General features: G+C 49.8%; 1 protein-coding gene across 1 annotated transcript in view; it reads right to left on the reverse strand.

Moving 5' to 3' along the window:
- ARR3 (arrestin 3) overlaps positions 1–20,897 on the reverse strand; it is a gene marked incomplete at its 5' end in the record, with an annotated part of 66,433 nt that overhangs the window by 32,415 nt on the left and 13,121 nt on the right. The window contains 6 exons of the mRNA XM_063313606.1: positions 2,428–2,512; positions 2,974–3,109; positions 12,189–12,256; positions 13,093–13,152; positions 16,211–16,410; positions 20,285–20,329. Of these exons, the coding sequence (XP_063169676.1) occupies positions 2,428–2,512; positions 2,974–3,109; positions 12,189–12,256; positions 13,093–13,152; positions 16,211–16,410; positions 20,285–20,329 (594 nt within the window). The remainder of the gene's footprint in view (positions 1–2,427; positions 2,513–2,973; positions 3,110–12,188; positions 12,257–13,092; positions 13,153–16,210; positions 16,411–20,284; positions 20,330–20,897) is intronic.

Genomic DNA, 20,897 nt, shown 5'->3' on the forward strand with positions numbered 1-20,897 from the left:
AGTCTGGTGGTATGATCTGGATGAGTTTGAGTCAATGACTCCAGAGGACATAGACAGGGTCCTCTGTGCTGTCAGTTAAGCCACTTATTTACTGGCTCCAGGCCCCTCTTGGTCATAAAAGCGGACAAGGAGGTGACCCGCAGTTGGATCCATGCTATGGCATTAGCCTCTTTGACTGAGGGGGTGGTACCTCCTGCCTTGAAAAAGGTGGTGGTGCACCCTTTCTTAAAGACGCTGTCCTTGGATGCAACAGTTTTCAATAACTCCCATCCAATCTTCCCTTTCTGGGGAAGGTGGTTGGAAGGTAGTTGAGCTGCAGTTGATGAGAACATTGGAGGAAATGAATTATCTCAACCCATTTCAGTCAAGTTTCAGGCTGAGATTTAGTACTGAGACAGCTTTGGTCACACTTGTAGATGACCTATGTCAGTGCCAGAATGTGCTCCTTGATCTCTCAGCAGCTTTTGATACAGTTGACTCAATCCTACCAAGATCAAGTGGCTATGGGTGTTTGGGCCACCCAGATCTGGGGATATTTTGTCTTTAACTTTGTATGGGGTAGCATTCCAGAGTGGTGCACAATCTGGGGGTCTTCCTGGACTCTCAGATTCTACTGGATGAGCAGGTGGGAGCTGTGGCCAGGAAGGCCTTTGCACAGCTTCATCTGATGTGCCAGTTGCGCCCCTTTCTAGATTGGCAAGTCCTTCAGACAGCATTCAAGCCCTGCTCACCTCATGGCTTGATTACTGCAATGCACTCTACATGGAGCTTCTTCTTGAAGACCACCCAGAAGCTTCAACTGGTCCATAATGCAGTGGTGTCAGCACTGAGGGACAGGCCTCAGTAAGCCCATGTAACACTCCTGCTTCTCTAGCTGCACTGGTTGCCAGTTTGCTTCTGGGTGTGATTCAAGGTGCTGGTTGTTACTTATTAAAACCTACACAGGCTGTGGTTACTTAAGGGATCACCTGTCTCCCATAACATCTGCCCAGCTGATTCGATCCAGCAGAGTTGGTGCACTCTGGGTTCCTTCAAACAAACAATACTATCTGTCAGGTCCCCGGAAGCACGCCTTCCCTGCCGCAATGCCTGTCCTCTGAGATCCAGATGGCCTCCACCCTGTTGGTATTTCGAAGGGCTTGAAGACCTGGCTCCTTGTCCAGGCCTTTGGCAGGGGTGACTGAAGGCCCCTTTAGGTGGTGTAGGTTCGTTTTTGGTCCTGTCCAGTTTGCCGTCTTTTATTCCTTGTTCTTGTTTATTATATTGGTTTATTCCTTTTAATGTTGTTTACTTGTGAACCACCCAGAGTCACTGGGACCTGAGTGGCATACACATTTAAATAGTAACCACCACCACCACCATAGCCCAACTGGCCCAAAGGCCCAGAGCCCAGCAACTAGCTTGGAGGGCACAGTCCTGCAGTGGGCCAACTGGAACCTGACCCATCCCCACTTCCAAAGGCTTCTCCTCCACACAACTTGCATGTCCACATGGAGCTTTTCTTCCGTGTTTACAGAGAAAACACTCCTTTTGAGCCAGGGCACTTAGGCTTGGCCTCAGGCCACCTCAACCGAGCCCGGCTGGGAGATGGAGACTTCCTCGCAAGGACGACTCTGCTACACATGGAAGGTGATGAGCAGACTATCTGGAGTTGCCCAGAGGGCCTTGCTGGAAACCACTTCTTACAGCAGACAGGTCTTTCAGCATGCCTTGCAAACACAGGGCCCCCAGCTTCACCAACTACAGCTTTTGTTTGGGGCCATGGCACTTTAATTATTTATAAACAAAAAATAAAGAGCTTCTGCGGCATAATGGGTAAGATGTTGGGCTAGGAGTAAGAAGGTCAGGTTCCAGGCCACCCTCAGCCATGACGACTCCCTGGATGACTTGGGCCAGTCACTCTCTCTTTCAGCCCAATCTACCTCACAGGGTTGCTGTGCAAGAAAAATGAAAGGAGACCCCCATGCGAGTCACCTGAGCTCCTGGAGGAAAGGGAGTGTGTACATCTGATAAAACATTACTAAAAATAAAACAAATAAAATAAAAGATCACCAACCCTAAAGCAGGGGTACAATAAATTTAAGTGATTTCCAGGAAAGTCATGTAAATAGTTCCATGTTTTAAAACCATAACATAATATCTTTATATTATGTGACCTGGATGGAGCAATCAATAGCAAACTGTCGTTGAGCAGCACAGATCTGACTCAGTGACTCTTGCTCAGGCTGACCTTTTGCCCTCACCCAGCTGGAATCCTGTTAGTGAGATCCCAGGGCTGGATGTAGCAGATGAGGATCCTGGGTAAGAATTGCTGGGTGATGCAGAAGGTTAAAAGAAGAAGACAGAGAAGGATGGAGGGCCGAATCGGGGAATGGCTGATTTCACGATGAATGGGCTGCTTACCTGGCTCGTTTTATTGCCCCTTACCTGATATTTTAATTTTCTTTACAATCTTATTAGTGGTATTGTTTATGTCCACATTAACTCCAATTGGATCCCCATGGTAATAAATCTGAAATCACAATAGTCTGTTGCTAAAATCAGATAGAATAAAAGCATCATGTTACCATGGAGAGAAGCACCATTTAGCTGTTGCACTCCTATGCCCTTTTTCTTTTTTCCCTTCTAATCTTCTGATGCTACACCACAAACCCACCATTCTATGATTAGAAGAAATTCAGTCTTGGGATCATAATACAACATGGTAAAATCAGATAAAGAACAAAGATGATGACAAAGTAGCATCTGTGAAAATGCATGTTCTGAAAAAGGTTCTGCAGTTTTGGTGAACCAGGAATGAAGAGAGAGGGAGATCCTGCAGGAGTTAGGATTAGCAAATGCAGAGCTTCAAGGAGAGAACATGAGCCTGTCTGAAAGCAGACAGTCATCCCCAGCACGGGGCACCAGGGCAGAGAGGTTCAGCACAACACCACGGTCTGTACATCAGCTGAGAAGAGATGACGTGACACTGACCTCCTTATCCAGAGAAGCCTCGAGGTGCAGGGGCTTGTCTGACATCATGAACTGCCTGGTTATCTGAGATTTGGGTGCTGGGCCTGACAGGGCTGGGGCAAACTGAACCTTCCGGATCACCAGCCGCACCGAGTTCCTGGAAGCACATGAAATGGCTGAGCACTCCAGAGCTACAATGAGGAGGCAGGAGAGGCAATTCCTATGAATTATTTTTGAGCTTGCTTGGATTTTTTTAAACCATGATAAAGAATAACTTGGGGAGGAATCCTGTCCCCCAAAGGTTCAGATATGAAAAACTTAATCCATCAAAGCTAACCCTGCCAACCTAGATAGTGTCATGAGTGCCGTTGAGCTGAAGACATCAGCGCAATGGCACACATGACAATAACAAGGAAACAGGGGAAGGGGCTCAAGATAAGTAGCCATCAACTTACAAAGACTAAAGAACAAGATACAATGGCTAAACGGATCGCGAGGCACACCCAAGCTGTTAGCGCTAGCGCAACGGAGATCGCCCAGCTGACAGCAATCACCGGAGGAATAGGGAAATTGATGATGGGCGATCCTGGAGCGCCAGCAGGGCCTCGCAACCCCTCACCTACCGGCAAGACAGCATGTTGGACAAAGGGGGGTGACGTAACCGCGAGTGAGGGGGCGCTGACCGGCGCGGGGTATTTAAACCCCGCACCGGCGCGCTCCTGTCACTCTCAGCTTTTTTCTACCACTGTATCTACACTACGAATAAACCAGAGCCTGCTTCAACGGAATCAGTGTCTGTGTGTTACTCGGAGGTAGGCAGCGCATGACATAAAGCTGAGAGTCATAAACTCAGCCTCGCCGAGCCCCACCGGACGACAACGATCCACGGGAGGAGTAGACGGCGAGAAGACCAGGAACGATGAGGCCGGCGCGACGCGGACAAGGGGGACGAGCCGCACGGCAAGAAGCAGAGGAGGACCGATCGAGGCCAGAGGCACCGCGGACTCCCGGAGCCATGGACGCCCACCCGGCCCAACCCGAGCCTCAGCTCCAACCCCAAGGGGAGATGGCGACGGAGGCAACCCGGCCACGGGAGGGAGCAACATACCTCCCAAAACCAGCGGAGAACCCCGCGCCCCACATCGCACCCCAGCCATGGGCGTGGAGCGGCAGCCCAACGGCGGTAAGCACGGGGGAGGACGAAGAAGCAACCCAGCCGACGGCGGAAGTGGACCAACGGTCGGGAGGGCCTGAACCCCACCGGCGACCCACCCCCGCCGACACACCAATGGAACCGGCCCCAGCGGCGGCGCGGATCGCGGACGAGGACGCACAAGCTAGACTCGCGGCCATGGAGACCCAACTGAAGGAACTCCGGACCATGCTTCAGTCGTTGATGTCCCCCGCGCCGCCCAACGACGTCCCCGCACAGGTCCACACCCCGAGCGAGGCGGCGAACTCCCACAGGCCAGATGACGGTCAACAAACGGCCCAGGCGGACGCCGCCGCAGGCCGGGAAGCGAGAGGAAGGGGCTCACAAAACGCCCGGGCCCCAAAGGACTTCCCCATCTTCTTTGATGGGAACCCCGCGAAACTGTCGTTCTTCATCACGAACGCCAGGGAGTTCATGGGGAGGCACGGACACTCCTATGACTCCGAAGCGGACAAGATCGCAGCTGTGGCGATCAAACTACAAGACCGGGCGGCGGACTGGTACGTCCAACTGTACGAGTCCAGCTCCCCCGCCCTCGCCAACTTCCCCGCCTTCATCAACGAGATGAAGAGCTACTTTGAGGACCCACTAGCCAAAGTGAGGGCGAAAAGCGCACTCCAAAGACTTAAACAGGGCGCACGCACTGTCCCGGACTACGCCCTCGAGTTCAAAGCCCTCGCGGGGAAGGTCAACGACTGGTCCGAGACCACCCTGCTGGAAATGTTCAAAAGGGGGCTCAACCGCGACGTACTCCAATGGGCCCTCTACCGCGATGACCCAGAGACTCTACACGGGTGGATCCACCTCGCGGGGAAAGCAGAACACGCGCACCGCACCTTCCTCATGACAACTATGGAAGACACGACCAACACCTGGCAAAAGGTACCCGCACCACACGGGGGGACGGCCGGTCCCACATACCCTAGGAAGAAATTTAATCGCGGGCCCTGCGGGAGGTGTGGAAAACTGGGGCACCAGACGGCAGACTGCTTCGCCAACCGACCACCGGCCAGTGTGCCTAAACCCGCCCCGAAAACTAGCATTAAACCACCTAAACTGCCGCCGCCCCCTCACCGCCGAATGACCGGAGCCACAGCGACACCAGAGGAAGGCTGGGACACCTACTGGGGGGAAGAGGACGCCGTAGACCCAGACCAGCCGGCGGGAAACGCTCCCCGCCTGCCCTGAAACGCATTGCGAGGCAGGCGGTGGGACAGCAGCGCGGACCACCTCGACGGAACGGCGAAAGCTCCGTTATAATGGCGGCAATCAAACTCTCTGCCGGCAACGGAGCCACCACGGCCGCGGCACTAGTGGACTCGGGGTGCTCGAAAAACCTCATCCACCCCGACTTAGTCGCCAAACTCGACCTCCGCTGCTCCCCCCTCCCCACGCCGCTGGCATTCCACCAGCTGGACGGCTCAACAGCGGGAGGGAAACCAGCCACGATGCAGACCGAGCCGGTCACCCTGCAAATGGGCACTCACACCGAACGCACATCGTTCGTTGTCACCCACATCGGACGACCCATTGCAGTCTTAGGAATGCCATGGCTCGCGACAAACAACCCGTGCATCGACTGGGAGACCCGCACCTTCACATTTGGCGACGGCGAGTACCGGGCGCCAGTTCCGGCGGGCAGAACCAACCCCACTGTGGGACGAGCAGAGGCGACTACACAGGACAACGCAGCTACCACAGCAGACCTACCGGAACAATACGCCGACTTCTCCGAGGTCTTCGGAGAGGCGGAAGCTGACCAACTACCCCCCCACCGCAAGACGGACTGCCGGATTGACCTGCTGCCTGACGTCCCCTTACCTAGACCGAAGATCTACTCGATGACCCCGAAGGAGATGGCAACCCTCCGGGAGTTCATCGATAAAAACCTAGAGAGGGGATTCATAGAGCCAGCATGCTCACCGGTCGGAGCCCCCGTCTTATTCCGGGAGAAGAAAGACGGCACCCTACGGCTCTGCACCGACTACCGGGGCCTAAACGCGGCTTCCCTGTCCAACAAATACCCCTTACCCCTGGTGAAAGATATGCTCGCCCACCTGTCCATGGGCAAGGTCTTCTCCAAGCTGGACCTTCGCGAGGTGTACTACCGCATCCGAATCAGGGAGGGGGACGAATGGAAGACTGCGTTCAACTGCCCCCTAGGCGCCTTCCAGTACAAAGCGCTGCCGTTCGGACTCGTGGGGGCCCCGGGGGTGTTTATGCAGCTCATCAATGAGGTCCTGCATGAACACCTGTTCAAAGGAGTCCTCGTCTACATAGACGACGTCCTTATCTACACTAAAACGCACGAGGAACATGTGACCCTAGTCAGACAAGTCCTCGATAAGCTCAGAAGGGCGCAGCTCTATGCCAAACCCGCAAAGTGCGAATTCCATAAAGCGCGCCTAGACTACCTGGGGTACCGAATCTCCGGAGACGGCATAGAAATGGACCCCGCAAAAGTCGAGGCGGTGCTGAACTGGGAACGCCCCCGCAACAGACGCCAACTCCAGAGCTTCCTCGGCTTCGCGAATTTTTACAGATCATTCGCCCGGGATTTCGCGGAGATAGCCCTCCCCCTAACGGACCTCCTCAAAACCAAAGGGGTGGGGGACACCCGACGCGCCAAGAACCCGGGCACAGTATTGAATTGGACTCCCGCGTGCCAGACCGCATTCAATAAGTTGAAAGCGCTGTTCACCACAGAGCCAATCCTCGCGCACCCGGACCCAGAACGGCCGTTCGTGGTCCAAGCCGACGCCTCAGACTTCTCCCTGGGGGCCATCCTACTCCAAAAGGACCCCACGGGACTCCTGAAACCATGCGCCTACCTGTCGAGGAAATTCTCCGAGACAGAAAGGCGATGGCACGTCTGGGAGAAGGAAGCCTTCGCGGTAAAATCGGCGCTGGAAACATGGCGACACCTACTCGATGGAGCCGCCCAACCATTCGAGGTCTGGACCGACCACCGGAACCTCGAGGCCCTCCGAACGCCCAGACGCCTCAGCCCAAAACAGGTCCGATGGACCCAATTCTTCAGCCGCTTATACTTCCAGCTGAAGTTCATGCCGGGTAAAAAGAACTTCCTGGCTGACGCCCTTTCCCGACTGGCCCAAGACGAAGAGCCCGCCCCAGACACCATTGGGACGGTCCTATCCGCTTCTCAACTGGGGATGGCCGTGACCACCCGGAGTGGCGCTCGGAGGCAGCTCGACTCTACGGCGCAACCGACGGCGGGACAACCTGTGACCAGACGACGCCAACCGCAACTACCAGGGGGGATATGCACGGACCTCGCCGCCGCCCTCAAAACCGACCCCTGGTTCCTGGCAAACCCCGACAAGGTAACGATGGCACAGGACCTGGCATGGGGGGAAGGCAGAATCTATGTCCCGGACTCGCAACGCCAAGCGATCTTACATAGATCCCACGACGCCAAGCAAGCGGGACACTTTGGGTTCCTTAAGACCCTGCACCTAACAAGGCGTCAATTCTGGTGGCTACGACGGGACGTGAAAGCTTACGTAGCGTCCTGCCCAACGTGCGCCAGAGCCAAACGGGCACCAGGCAAACCTGCGGGGCTTCTACAACAGGTGGCAGAACCCTCCCGCCCATGGGAGGAAATCTCCATGGATTTTATAGTGGACCTCCCACCCAGCCAGAAGAAAACGGCCATTTGGGTGGTGAAAGACTATTTTTCGAAACAGGCCCACTTCATCCCCTGCACATCGGTCCCGTCCGCACAACAACTAGCCAAACTCTTCCTCATCCACGTGTACAGGTTACACGGATGTCCCGCACGCGTGGTGACCGACAGGGGCACACAATTCACTTCTAAATTCTGGCGGGCCTTCCTAAAGCTGACGGGGACCCAACAGGCCCTATCCACTGCCTGGCACCCCCAGACGGACGGAGCCACAGAGGTCCTCAATGCCACCCTAGAACAATTCATACGCTCATACACCAACTACCATCAAGACGACTGGGCCGAACTGCTCCCGTTCGCCGAAGTCGCATACAACAACGCCGTTCACACGAGCACGGGGAAAACTCCGTTCGAGGTAGTCTCGGGGCGCGACTTCGTCCCCATACCGGAGCTACCACAACCCCCGGAGCCCCAGGTGGACGCTAGCGACTGGGGACGGAAGATTGCGGAATCGTGGCCAATAATCACGGCAGCGCTGAAGGAAGCACAGGCGGCCTACAAAGAGCAGGCCGACAAGCACCGGCGCCAACAACCGACGTTCCAGGCGGGGGATATGGTCTACCTATCCACCAAATTCCTAAAGTCGCCCCAACCCTCGAAAAAACTGGGGCCTAAGTACATCGGGCCGTTCCGAGTCACGCAGATAGTGAACCCGGTGGCAATACGCTTGGACCTGCCACACAACCTACGGAGACTCCACCCGGTATTCCACACCAGCCTCCTGAAACCGGCAACCACCTCCCGATGGCACCCAAGCACGCCACTGCCCTCACCGGTGATGATCGACGGCCAACATCACTTTGACGTAAGGGACATACTCGACTCCCGCAGGCAACGGGGAACTTTACACTATTTGGTCAGGTGGAAACACTTCCCCCACCCAGAATGGGTGGCGGCGCACAACGTTAACGCGCCTGACCTGACCCGGGCTTTTCACCGGGCATACCCCGACAAGCCTAAGGCAAAACCAGCAAACCGGCACCTGCATAACCCCTCCCCCGCGGGCCCCCCCCGCCTACCGTGCCCCAAGGGAAAGGGCCCCCCAAGCCCGCGACTTGGGTGGACCTCCCCCCCCCCGGGACTCACCCCCCCCGCCCCGGGCCCACAAGGCAGTGACAAGCGGTCGCCAGCACCCTCCCCCCGCCCCAGGCCCACGGGGGAGTGGCAATCAAGTCAACAGTGCATCCTGGGGGCAACGCCCAGGAGCACACATAACAAACGCGACACACTTAGAATAAAAAATAAGGGCCCTACCTGGAGCTGATAAGCACCCGACCAGCCACGCCTCTCTCCTCGTCGAACTGAACCAAACAAAAAGGGTGTGGCCGGAGCATGCGCACGCCCAGGGTGTGACCGGGGCATGCGCACGAAGAACACACCCTACAGGGACACGTGGTAGAGGGCGGAACAAAGGGAGGGGTGAAAACACTCCGGCGGGAAATTCAAAAAAAAAAAAAAAACCATTTTGACAGCTCTCCTGAAAAAAAAAAAAAAAAACCGGAACGCCGGGGGGGGGGCACTATTCGGACAGGGGGCAGTATGTCATGAGTGCCGTTGAGCTGAAGACATCAGCGCAATGGCACACATGACAATAACAAGGAAACAGGGGAAGGGGCTCAAGATAAGTAGCCATCAACTTACAAAGACTAAAGAACAAGATACAATGGCTAAGCGGATCGCGAGGCACACCCAAGCTGTTAGCGCTAGCGCAACGGAGATCGCCCAGCTGACAGCAATCACCGGAGGAATAGGGAAACCGATGATGGGCGATCCCGGAGCGCCAGCGGGGCCTCGCAACCCCTCACCTACCGGCAAGACAGCATGTTGGACAAAGGGGGGTGACGTAACCGCGAGTGAGGGGGCGCTGACCGGCGCGGGGTATTTAAACCCCGCACCGGCGCGCTCCTGTCACTCTCAGCTTTTTTCTACCACTGTATCTACACTACGAATAAACCAGAGCCTGCTTCAACGGAATCAGTGTCTGTGTGTTACTCGGAGGTAGGCAGCGCATGACAGATAGGGGCAGAGAGCATCAAAGCCTGTTGAACCCATCAGGAACATGAAGGTTTCTCTCTCTCTCTCTCTCCCCCCCTGCCCCCCACCACCTTGAACGGGCTCTAAAAAGAGGATGAAAACACATCATGCAGCCTTCGTCTTTTACCTTTCACCCCAGTTCCCAGAAATGCTTCAACCTGGAGAATAAGGAGAAAATAGTCATAGGGAAGAACGGAACTAGATGTGTAATGGTATGTGGGAATGACCTTGGGAGACAGGAGGAAGAGCCACAGTCTAGACAGCAGTCTGATACATGAAATTTGAGTCCAAAGGAGGAGGGGTGGAGAAAGCATCTCAGAAGGAACCCTCCCTAGTTTGGGGGAGAGTAAAAGTGAAGGAAGGGAGGGGTACTTTCAGACTTGCAAGATTCTGTTAATGTAACCTTACAAGAGAGAATACAACCTTATAGGAGTACCATTGCGGTGCAGTGGTTAAGGCACCAGGCTAGAAACCTGCAGGCCTTGGGCACAAAGCCAGCTGGGTGACCTTGGGCCAGTCCCCCTCTCTCAGCCCTAGGAAGGAGGTAATGGCAAACCACTTCTGAAAAACCTTGCCAAGAAAACTGCAGGGATTAGTCCAGGCAGTTGCCAGGAGTCAACAATGACTCAAAGGCACACACACACACATGCACCCACATGCAGACACAAAATAACTTTACAATAAAAATAGAGCTAGTACTCCTGGTTGGGCTTCTTTTCTGGACTACCTTGCATGGCTGACATCAATCTTGCAAGTCTGAAAGTACCCCTCCCTTCCTTCACTTTTACTCTCCCAAAAAATAGGGAGGGTCCCCTCTGAGGTTCTTTCACCACCCCTCCTCCTTTGGACTCAAAATTCATTTATATCAGACTGTTGTCTAGGCTGTGGCTCTTCCTCCTGTCTCCCAAGGTCATTCCCACATACCATTACAAGATGCCAGTTAGGAAGCTTTCTCGAGTTATATTTTGGATTGACTGGAGCTGTTTTGTTCCAAGTATCTTGTGTACATACTGGTGTACTGGAGATGTCAAAAAAGGCAAGATGAAGATTGCAGCAGAGTGATCAAAGTCCTGCCTTTTGTACATGTGTGCTACATCTCGTCTTTTTTTACCCCCCATGTTGTGGACATCAGTCTGTGTGTCGATCTCTATTCCTGCCTGGAAGATCAGCTACAAGTCAATGATCTGCAATGTCTTCCTCTTCCCTTCATCCCAAGGTCTTCACTCTCAGCTCCTAAACCTTAATCCACCTAACAAATGGCTAGTATCACCTCTGAAATCCATAGTCTCATCTAGGCCACTGCAAGGGATGTTTCCACTTGCCTCCTCTTTAGGAAAGGGGCAAAAAGTAATTCTGGGGAGCAGCTGTCCCCAGAATTCTGAGAGGTGTCACAGGTGGGATTGTGGGGAGGGGCTTCTGGCTTCCCATGTGAGGAGGCAGAGGGGCCAACCCCACACATGCTCCATTACAATCACACAGGAGATCTGTTACCAACTACCTCCTCTCCACCATGTATTTTCAGAAGGATGCATTCTGCTTTCCCAAAGCCAAGTGGCAACTTTATGATGATTTTGATTTCTTCTATTTGTGCACCAAACCATTGTCCTTTTTATATTTCATATGAGTTTGGGCAATTGGATTTGAGGGGATAGTGGAAAGGAATTCTCAATCCATGCACTTGAGACACATTAGAAATTGAAAAGACAAACTACCAAATAAGAACAAACCGAACAGAATAATTCAACCAAATAATGTGGAGAATAACTCTACCGTTTGACTAAAGAGAAGAAGCACTGAGTGCACCAGAATCCACTGTCTGTGGACCTTCCCAGTGGAGCCCCCCATGCCTTTTTCCTGAACCTTCTGCAGTTCAGGAAAGAACTTCATCTGAAAGATCTGACTGAGGTTCTGGCCAGATCAGAGCCTTTGATGGAAGTTAAGATAATGGGTCAGAATAAAATCTTCAGTGAAGTTTCACTTCATCGAGTACCCATAAAATATAATAACAGAAATAAACTTCCTCCCTTCTGAAAGTTTAATACAGCTAAGGGGAAAGAACAATGAGAGTGAGGGCAAGACAGCAGTCAAGAGAAGAAGCAGTTAGGTGTTGGGGGACACCCACCAAGGGCTCCCTCAAACTTCTCCAGGGCCCTTTCACTTCTATCCCCAGGTCTTATAAAAATGGCACACCAGTTTACTTTAAAAACTGTTGTTTTTTTTTCAGTTGAAAAGCAGAATAACAATACTTTAATATAAATAAGTGTTAAAATATGCTGGCTTTACCTCTTATGAATTTTCTCTTCCAGGTTTTTAGCACAAAATCCTTTAACCTCAAAGTCCACACCACATGACTGGGGGAAACACAAGAGCAGAAGTTACAAGTTGATTTAGGGGCAGATTGTTCCTTTGTTTACAATTAGCAATAAGAAGGTGTAGGAATTCTAGCACCTTAAAGATCAACCATTTCCACAACATGTTGTGGATCAGTTTATTCTAGGTTGCAAATTTACATAGTGTAAAATGGGCTACAGGAAGAACGGACAACATGTTTGCACAGGAGGATCATATGCAATGACTGGTGCACTAAATCTTCAAGTGGGATTCCTGCATTACCGAGGGGGCTGGACTAGATGATCTGTTCCTTCCAAAACTAACCCTTTATGATTCTAAGTAGCTGAACATGAAATACATTTAGAGAGAGACAAGGAGATCAGAGTTTTATCTGCTGCCCAGAACCAAAGATGGTGTCCAGAAAGCTGGATGCCAGTTGCTCTGCTGCTTGTTCATTGCTTTTGTAATTTGCAGCGGCTGCCCAAAAGACACTACAGCTTATAGAAGAAAGAGAAAGGAAATAAAGCTAAACATGGAAAGGAACATCATCTGAGAAACCTTAAAAAATGATAGTTTGGGACAAGTGGGCAGAACTGGAACTAGAGTTGAGGATCCAGCCAAGGAAGCAGGTAAGCAGATAGGCAGGACTCATGGAAACTGGGCTAGGTTGGGCAAATGGGGGCCAGTGCTGCAGCCTGGGGAGTTAGTCAGCCTAAGAAGCTAGAGTCTTGGGGCTTCCAAGGTTGATGGGCCCTCTAGGAGTCACTGAACTCATTGGTGCCACTACTGCTGGAAAGCTGTTTGGCTAACCCATGGAGGAGAAGAATGAAATAAGAACACAAAGCTGCCTACCCACCTTTCCAATGTCATCTGGTCCTGGCTGCAATGTGATTGAACAGGGCAGATTGGTTGCCATCTATGAAAACAAAAAACAAAAAGTGCTAACCATCCTGAAGAGAGTTCCAGAAATGAAGACACAGAGCTAAAACATCATAGTTTCTACCTGCCTAAAAGTCCAAGAAGTACCTCTTCAGCAAGGTACCCGGGGGGGGGGGGGGAAGAAAGAACAGTAATCCCTGATTCAAAACAACCATAGTGAGGGTAAGGGTATAGAGGAATTTGGGATATAGCACAGGAGGAATTTGAGTTGTTGAGGTAGCCCACAGCACATCTTAGTAGCTTCTGATGCCACACATGGCCTTTGGGCTGCCCGCACATGCACTAACCTTAAGAACAAAGAAGGAAATGGACCAATGATCAGATTAAGGAAGGATCAAGACCTCTACCTAGCAATGGACATTTGTGGAGAAGCTGAATTTTAGGGAAGCTGGCTTACTGTCCCTAGTTTTCTCCCTGCAAAAACCCTAGTACATTCTGGGTAGGCTACATGTCTGTCCATTCAATGGGTATAACCTCAGGACATTAAACCCACGATGTTAGAAGCAACAAATGCCTGCACTTCTTCACATCCCATTTCCAAAGAATTACTGGGCTGCAGCCTAAGATAAGAACATTAAGTGGTATCACCCTCAGTGGTTTTTAAGCTCCAGCACTGGGAAGAGAGAACCCTGTTGAACTCTGCCATCTCAAAATTTCAGAATACCCCCATCTGCTTCCCAAAGAGCACATTTTCTGTTCTGGGATGGAAAGATGTGCTCTAACAGCAGCTGTGGCAAGTAGCTGTGCTGGTTGATAGAAGAATTGAGGAAGTCCTCTTTGGACTGACAGCAGCCAACAGCCTCCCCATGCTGGTGAATGGCCTGGTGACATCTGTACATCTTTACAGCATACCAGGGCGTCTACCAGTCATTCCCATTTGGGAAGGAAATGGGAAGGATGTTGTTCTAATTGATATGGAAATAAAGGCCAGCATATGAAGGAACGATACATCTGGGTCACAGCAGGTGGAAGAACCTCTTCAACCTTGGCTTATTTCAAAAAGCCACTAGCAGATCTCAAGACTGTAGGCCAGAATGCAAAGTTGAAAAAACATGCTGGAAGAAGGCAAAGGTGAACCAAGAAACCAACATGTAACCTGGTTACAGAATTAACCCATTTTCAGAGTTCACACTAAACCCTTGGTTAAAACTAACCAAGCATAGCATGTTATGAGAATGTATCAACTTTGTCTTCAACTGACCTGGGGAGCTGTGCCATTTGAGCCTTTGTTCTTTAGAGAACTGACTGGGCTACTGGCTAGTGTTCCAAGGTGGCCCTGATCCTTAGGACTGAGAGAGAAGGTTAGCAGGAAGCTCTTCTATTGGTATAATAAGAGGCATTAGAAAAAGGAGGTAAATAGGGCCCCAGCAACTGAGACAGCCAGAATATATCACCTAGAGACACAAAACACATCATGAAGTCACTGCAATTCAGTACACACTGGCAATTATTGGCCCCTCAAACCAATCCACTTGTGCCTTTCCGCAGAAATGGAAAAGAAGATGCAGAAGAGGACTTCAGCAATGAGTTAGTTAAATTCAGCATCAATTATCCAAGAAGCACAAAGCCATCCTCCATAGGAATGGCCCAGCTAGAACTAAGGGAAGGAATGAAGAAGTGCATTCAGAGCCTTGTCCACCACAGTCTGCTTCAAAGGACTCCTGTGAGCACCACCTGGGCAAGATGGATCTATACACTTTGTCATTAGACTGTTGGGCAAGCTGCAGAGATGAAAACCCTTTCATCCAGCGCCCTTGATGGCCTGGAGCATCAGTCTTGCTCCCTTTGGGAAAAAATTTTGGGAAAAGACCCTGAACACAGGTAGCATCTAAGGAAGACTTTCCACCATGAAGATTGCACAACACAATGTTCTATATTTTGGAAGATTCGTGTCTAATCTGACAGTAGCAAAGCCACTGTCTCATCCATGATTCCACAGGTCTTGCAGTAACAAACATCCTCCTCCCAATTCCACACAAAAGGGAAATATAGTTGTCTAAAAATGTTCCTCTCCCTTCACATCCTTATTTCATGTTGTGTGTTTTTGTCTGGAACAGTTTCTATAAAAGGAACCTGAAAAGGCACCAAGCTACCTTTCTCCTTGAAAGAGCCAGAGGTGAGATGAGAGTTCCTGCAAATGGGGAAAGGAACTGCCCACAACTCCAGGGGACCACACTGGAGAAGAGTGGCTTCCTTGAGGTTTCAAAGAATACATCTGCTGAGCTCCCAGACACAGCCAATGCCCTGGGATCACAGATGTCTAGAGCGGCTATTGAAGTGGCACAGAATACTTAATATTTAATATTAATACTTAACATTAATATTTAGACAAGACAGCTGATTCTGTTGTGTCTGCAGACAGAAACGCCAAAGAATGGCAGGAGGGAGCAAGTATTAACAAGATGGCCCTCTCCAAACCAAAAAGGTACTTTGAAAATTCCCCATGAGAGGGGACTTATTCCCACAAATAGCAATGAGACCCTGGCCTCAAGCTGCAAAACATGTCAGAGGCAAAGCTAAAGTTCAGAAAGATGAATGCAATGCTCCTCACAGGCTGTATGCCTTTAGGGCAGCTGAAAAGAAATGGGAGGAGCGGCCTGCCAAATGCTCAGCTGTGGGATGTTCCAAAATGATGGTCTGCGCTCATGCAAACCCACCCATATGATGGGCACAGAACAGAATGAACACCTTCTGAAATCCTTCCAAGAAAACTGCAGGGACAAGTCCAGGCAGCCACCAGGAATCAAGACTGACTCGAAGGCACACACACACAAAAAAGGGAAAAAAATCAGGAAGTAGGGAAAATCTCAAGCCTGGTTAACGTGAACGTTTCCTGTCCTTCTCAAGCTACCTCACCTGAGAGTTTAAGTTATATGTCAATACTTTTCTAACTATGTCATATGCTGATAAACTGGACTTCTGGAATTCATCTACCAGAGGAATATACCAGTAAATATAACCGTAGGGTCTTTTCAAAAAAAGCACTTTCACGCAAAGGGGGGGGGAGGGGAGGGGCCTCACAAATCACTGGATACCTCAAAGGTGAACGGGTAAGCATGGTCTCCTAACTTCTTCATCAACTTGTCCTGTAAAGATGTGAGGGTCTTAGGAATCTGGTCTGACACTGGTGGATAAAGCTGAGTTGTGAGGACATAGAGATCCTTCCTGAAGGTTAACCCAATTACATCTAGGTCATCTCGACCATACCGGAATGCACAGATGAGTGTCACATATACTGGACCATCAGAGGACGAAGGAAGACAGAACAAAGAACAGAGAAAAAAACAAGAGAGCGCTTGTAAGCAGGTTTAGGTAGAGAGATTGAAGAAAGAAAAAAATTAGTTAGTTCCAAATAAAAAGTTTCTTAATTAAGGTAGCAAGTTAATATCATTTTGGAGACCAGGAGTACTACACATAGTAAAAGTCTCTCTCTCTTTCTTGTCCCGGATCAATGCTACATGGCATATTGGGCAGTAAGGATTCTCCAGCTCTTTCAGTCTTGGGCAAGTGTTTCTGCATCCTTCCATGTGATATGCAATGCCTTCAGGTCTTGTGTCAGTGTTCTTCGCCATGTTATTTGAGGGCGTCCTCGTCATTTAGCATCAGGAGGAGTCCAACTCATTGCCACTTTAGGGATCCGGTTGCTCCATGCGAAATATGTGACCAGCCAGTTGGAGTCTTCTATGTGCAACAATTAGTAAATAGTAAAATAGTAAAAGTCACAAAGTAATTTTTTATGTAAGCTGTCAACTTTTTAGGATTTGGGAGGGTCTCCTCCTCAAAGTCACAGTTACTAGGGATTCCTCTTGCTGATAACGGAGGGAGTCTGGAAAGAACTAGGTTGATTCAAAAAGCAAAGCTCTGCCCTGAAATCCACTCCACTGGCAATGCCCCACAGGCCACAGATGGTCACACATAAAGAGTCTTTGCATCCATGGGTGCAAGTCAGGTCTGGTCCAGCCCAGGAGCCTCTCCTCTACTGTATCTCACCACAGCACCCCTGCAGGCTAGGGTGGGCTGAGAGAGAGAGAGGCTGGCCCCAAACCACCTGCTGAGGGTGGAACCTGGGCCTCCCTAGTCCTGGTCCAAAATTTTAACCGCATTTTCTTTTACTTCCTTTACTTAAAATTACTGATCTCCAGTAAACATACATACATACATAAAATTTCTTTACAGAGCAAAACTCAGTGCCATAAAGAAATTTTACTCATGGAGAAGGTAAAGATTATCTATCTTTCCGAACTCCCTGGTTCAACAGTAGCATGTTTCAGAATAACAGCAGCTGAAGAAAACAGTGAGAAAATTTTCTTCTCTGAGATTCACAAAGCATTACTTGGCTATTGAGAGAACAGGATTCTGGAACAGATGAGCCTTGATCTGCTCCAGCTTCTGAAGCTCTTCTAAGCTGGATTTTGCTAATTAAAATATTAATACAGTCATGCAATTCCTGGAGAATTACAGGCAAGCTGTTGTCTCCTAATTTTACTTTTCCCATCTGGAACATTAGGATATTAGGTTAAGAATGCTGTAATTTCAAAAATAGGCACAGACAAGATTAAGAAATTTGCAAAATGTTTAAATTAAAAGTCCAGTTTTTACTTGATCCTTAAGTTGGGCTCTAGGGATCACTTGGAACTGTTGCTACTGTACCAGCCTCCCTTCTGCATAGCAACCTCCCTGCCTGAGCTCCTTTATTTATTTGTCGAATTTTATTTACTTATTTGTCAAATTTTATTACCACCCATCTCCCCGCAAAGGAGGGCCTCTGGGTGTTCCTTGACTCTGGTCTTGGGTTTGGCAGTGGAATTCCCCAGGCTTATGATCCTGGGGATTTCAATCTGCCTTCCTCAGAGCAGGGTCTGAGGTGGCTCAGGAGTTCATGGCCACCATGACAGCCATGGGCCTATCCCATGTCGTCCAAAGCCCAATACGGGTCAGTGGTCACACACTTGATCTGGTTTTCCTGTTGGAGCAGTGGCTACATGACCTGGAGTTGGAGGAGCTCTCCATAGCTCCCCTATCATGGTCAGATCATGCCCTGGTATCCATGAGATTCTTCAGCACTGTCCCCTGCTGTGGGGAGGCGGGACCTATTAGATCAATCTGCCCCTGGTGCCTAATGGACCCAGACAGGTTCCAGAGAGAACTGGGGGTTATTCCTGATGGTCTTCTCCACAGTCCAGCTCAGGCCTTGGTCGTCACTTGGAATGAAAGGGCAGCTGAGGCTCTGGATCAGATTGTGCCCATGTGACCTCTCCCATGGATCCTGTTGTTCTATGTGGCTTATGGAAGAGCTGAGGGAGATGAAACAGGAGAAGTGATGTCTAGAGGGCTGCTGGAGGTCAATCAGGGATAAGCTCAATCAAACATGAGTCAGAGCCACTATTAAGGCCTACCTTGTGGTGGTAACGGTGGCAAAGCGACAATACTTTTCCACCCTTATTGCGTTCACAAATAGCTGCCCAACAGCCTTGGTTAGGGTTATTCGAGCCCTCCTGTGGAAGGAGGACTCGGAGGTTCACCTACAGGGCCATGTAGAAGAATTTGCAAAGCATCTGTTGGACAAAATCACTCAAATTCATTCCATTAGATGCCAGCTTTGTAGAGGTCTGGCAGAGAGCCCTGGAGCACAGTCTTGCCCAGTTATCTAGGAATGGTACATACCTGTTGGGCCTGAGGAAGTGGACAGGGTCCCTATGACTATGAGCTCAGCCACCTGCTCTATAGATCCATGTCCCTCCTGCTAATTAAGGTTGCCCAGGTGTTGTTGTATGGTTGGGTTCTAGTGGTGGTTAATTCATCCTAGAGAGAGGAGGTTGTTCCACCATTCCTTAAGGAAGCTTTGGTTCACCCCCCCCCAAGAAGGATCCCACCATATTGGACAATTTTCATTCAGTATCTAACCTCCCTTTTCTAGGGAAGGTTGTGGAGAAAGTGGTTGTGCAGCAGCTTCAGCGGGCCCTGGATGAAGCAGATTACAGGTACCCCTCACTTAATGACCCTAATTAGGACTGGCAACTCCATTGCTAAGCGAATCGGTCGTTCAGTGAAACACTGTGTGACCACCCCACTTAGAGATGGCCATTCCAGCAGTCTCAGTTGAGGTCATTAAACAAATCACCCATGGTCATTAAGCGAGACAACACGTGACCATGACTTGCAACCTCCTGCTGGCTTCCCCATTGACTTTCCTTGTCGGAAGCTGGCTGGGAAGGTTGCAAATGGCGATCATGTGACTGCAGAAAGCTGCAACCATCATGAGAGGACCGGTCGTAAGTAACTTTTTTCAGTGCCGTCGTAACATCAAAGTTGCTAAATGAATGGTACGCAATCTGGGGGTCCTTCTGGACTCACGACTCCTGCTCAAGGAGCAGGCGGCAGTTGTGACTAAGAGGGCCTTTGCACAGCTTCATGTTGTGTGCCAGTTACACCCTTTCCTGGACCATGAGGCTCTACTTACAGTCACTCACCCCCTGGTCACCTCCAGGGTGGATTACTGTAATGCACTCTACACGGGGCTGCCCTTGAAGAGTAACCAGAAGCTTCAACTGGTGCAGAGTGTGGCTGCACAGACAGTTATGTGTGCCCTTAGGAGTTCCATGAGCTGCATTGGCTGCCAGTCTTCTTCCAAGTACAATTCAAGGTGCTGTTTTTGACCGTTTAAGCCTTACATGGCATGGGGCCAGCTATCTGATTTCATCTACCCGTCGCATCAGGTCCAGCTGGAAGGGCATGTTGGAAGTCCTGTCTGCAACAGAATTCCACCTGATGGGACCCAGATTATGTGCCTTTTCTGCTCTGGCTCCCGCCCTCTGGAACATCATTCCCCCTAAGGTGAGGTTAGCCACGTCCCTGTTCGCCTTTCAGAACACATGCCCTGAAAACATGTTTTTCCATCAGCCTTGGGGATCCCATGTGAGATCACTGTATTATGCTTAGATTGCTGTTATTCTCCTGCAATCTAGCTTTTTATTTATTTTTATTATGTTTATTGTTTTAAGTGTTTTAATGGTTGTGATATCCAGTGAGATGCTGGCCATATAAATAAATAAATTAATAAAGTTTCTAAAAGGTGTAGGAAGATAGAAAACAAGAAACAAGAGAAGTACCTTTCCTGTCCTTCAGGTATTCTGGGTCTATCAAAACAACTCCATCTGGAAATAAATATAAAAGAGAACCTGATAAAGAAAACAAGGCAAAAAACCAGCATGATGATGATGATGATGATGATGATGATGATGATGATGATGATGAATGTAGCTATCTAGCTTCACTCCAGGCACAACAATAAATCGCAACAAACAACTTCACGGCGGTGCAGAGGAAGGTGAAGGGGCCTGGAGCCTGGGCGGTGTTCTCATATACTTGCCCAGTTGCAAGCAACAGATGTTTGGTTACAAACTTCAGGGAGAAGATGAATTATACTACATTAATCTCACTAAGGAGGGAAAGTAAAAGATTTATTTCTTGTTCAGAGGTAATTCAGAAGTCATTTAAATTTTTGCTTTCATTATGGTTCACATAATTATCATTGATTAGTTTACTGGTTTGAGCTTTGTACATTTTAATTAGATTAATTAGAATTAAATGGAGCCTTTCACTTGACTGAAAAAAAAGAAAAGAGGTCAATGTAAGACAAAAGATTGATTTAGCTTATTAAACCACAGTGCAATTTTGATTTTAATTAATCCATTCAGTTATCTGACAGATACTTCTCAGGGG

The sequence above is a fragment of the Candoia aspera genome, chromosome 12 (genome assembly GCF_035149785.1).
Source record: "Candoia aspera isolate rCanAsp1 chromosome 12, rCanAsp1.hap2, whole genome shotgun sequence".
NCBI lineage: Eukaryota > Metazoa > Chordata > Lepidosauria > Squamata > Boidae > Candoia > Candoia aspera.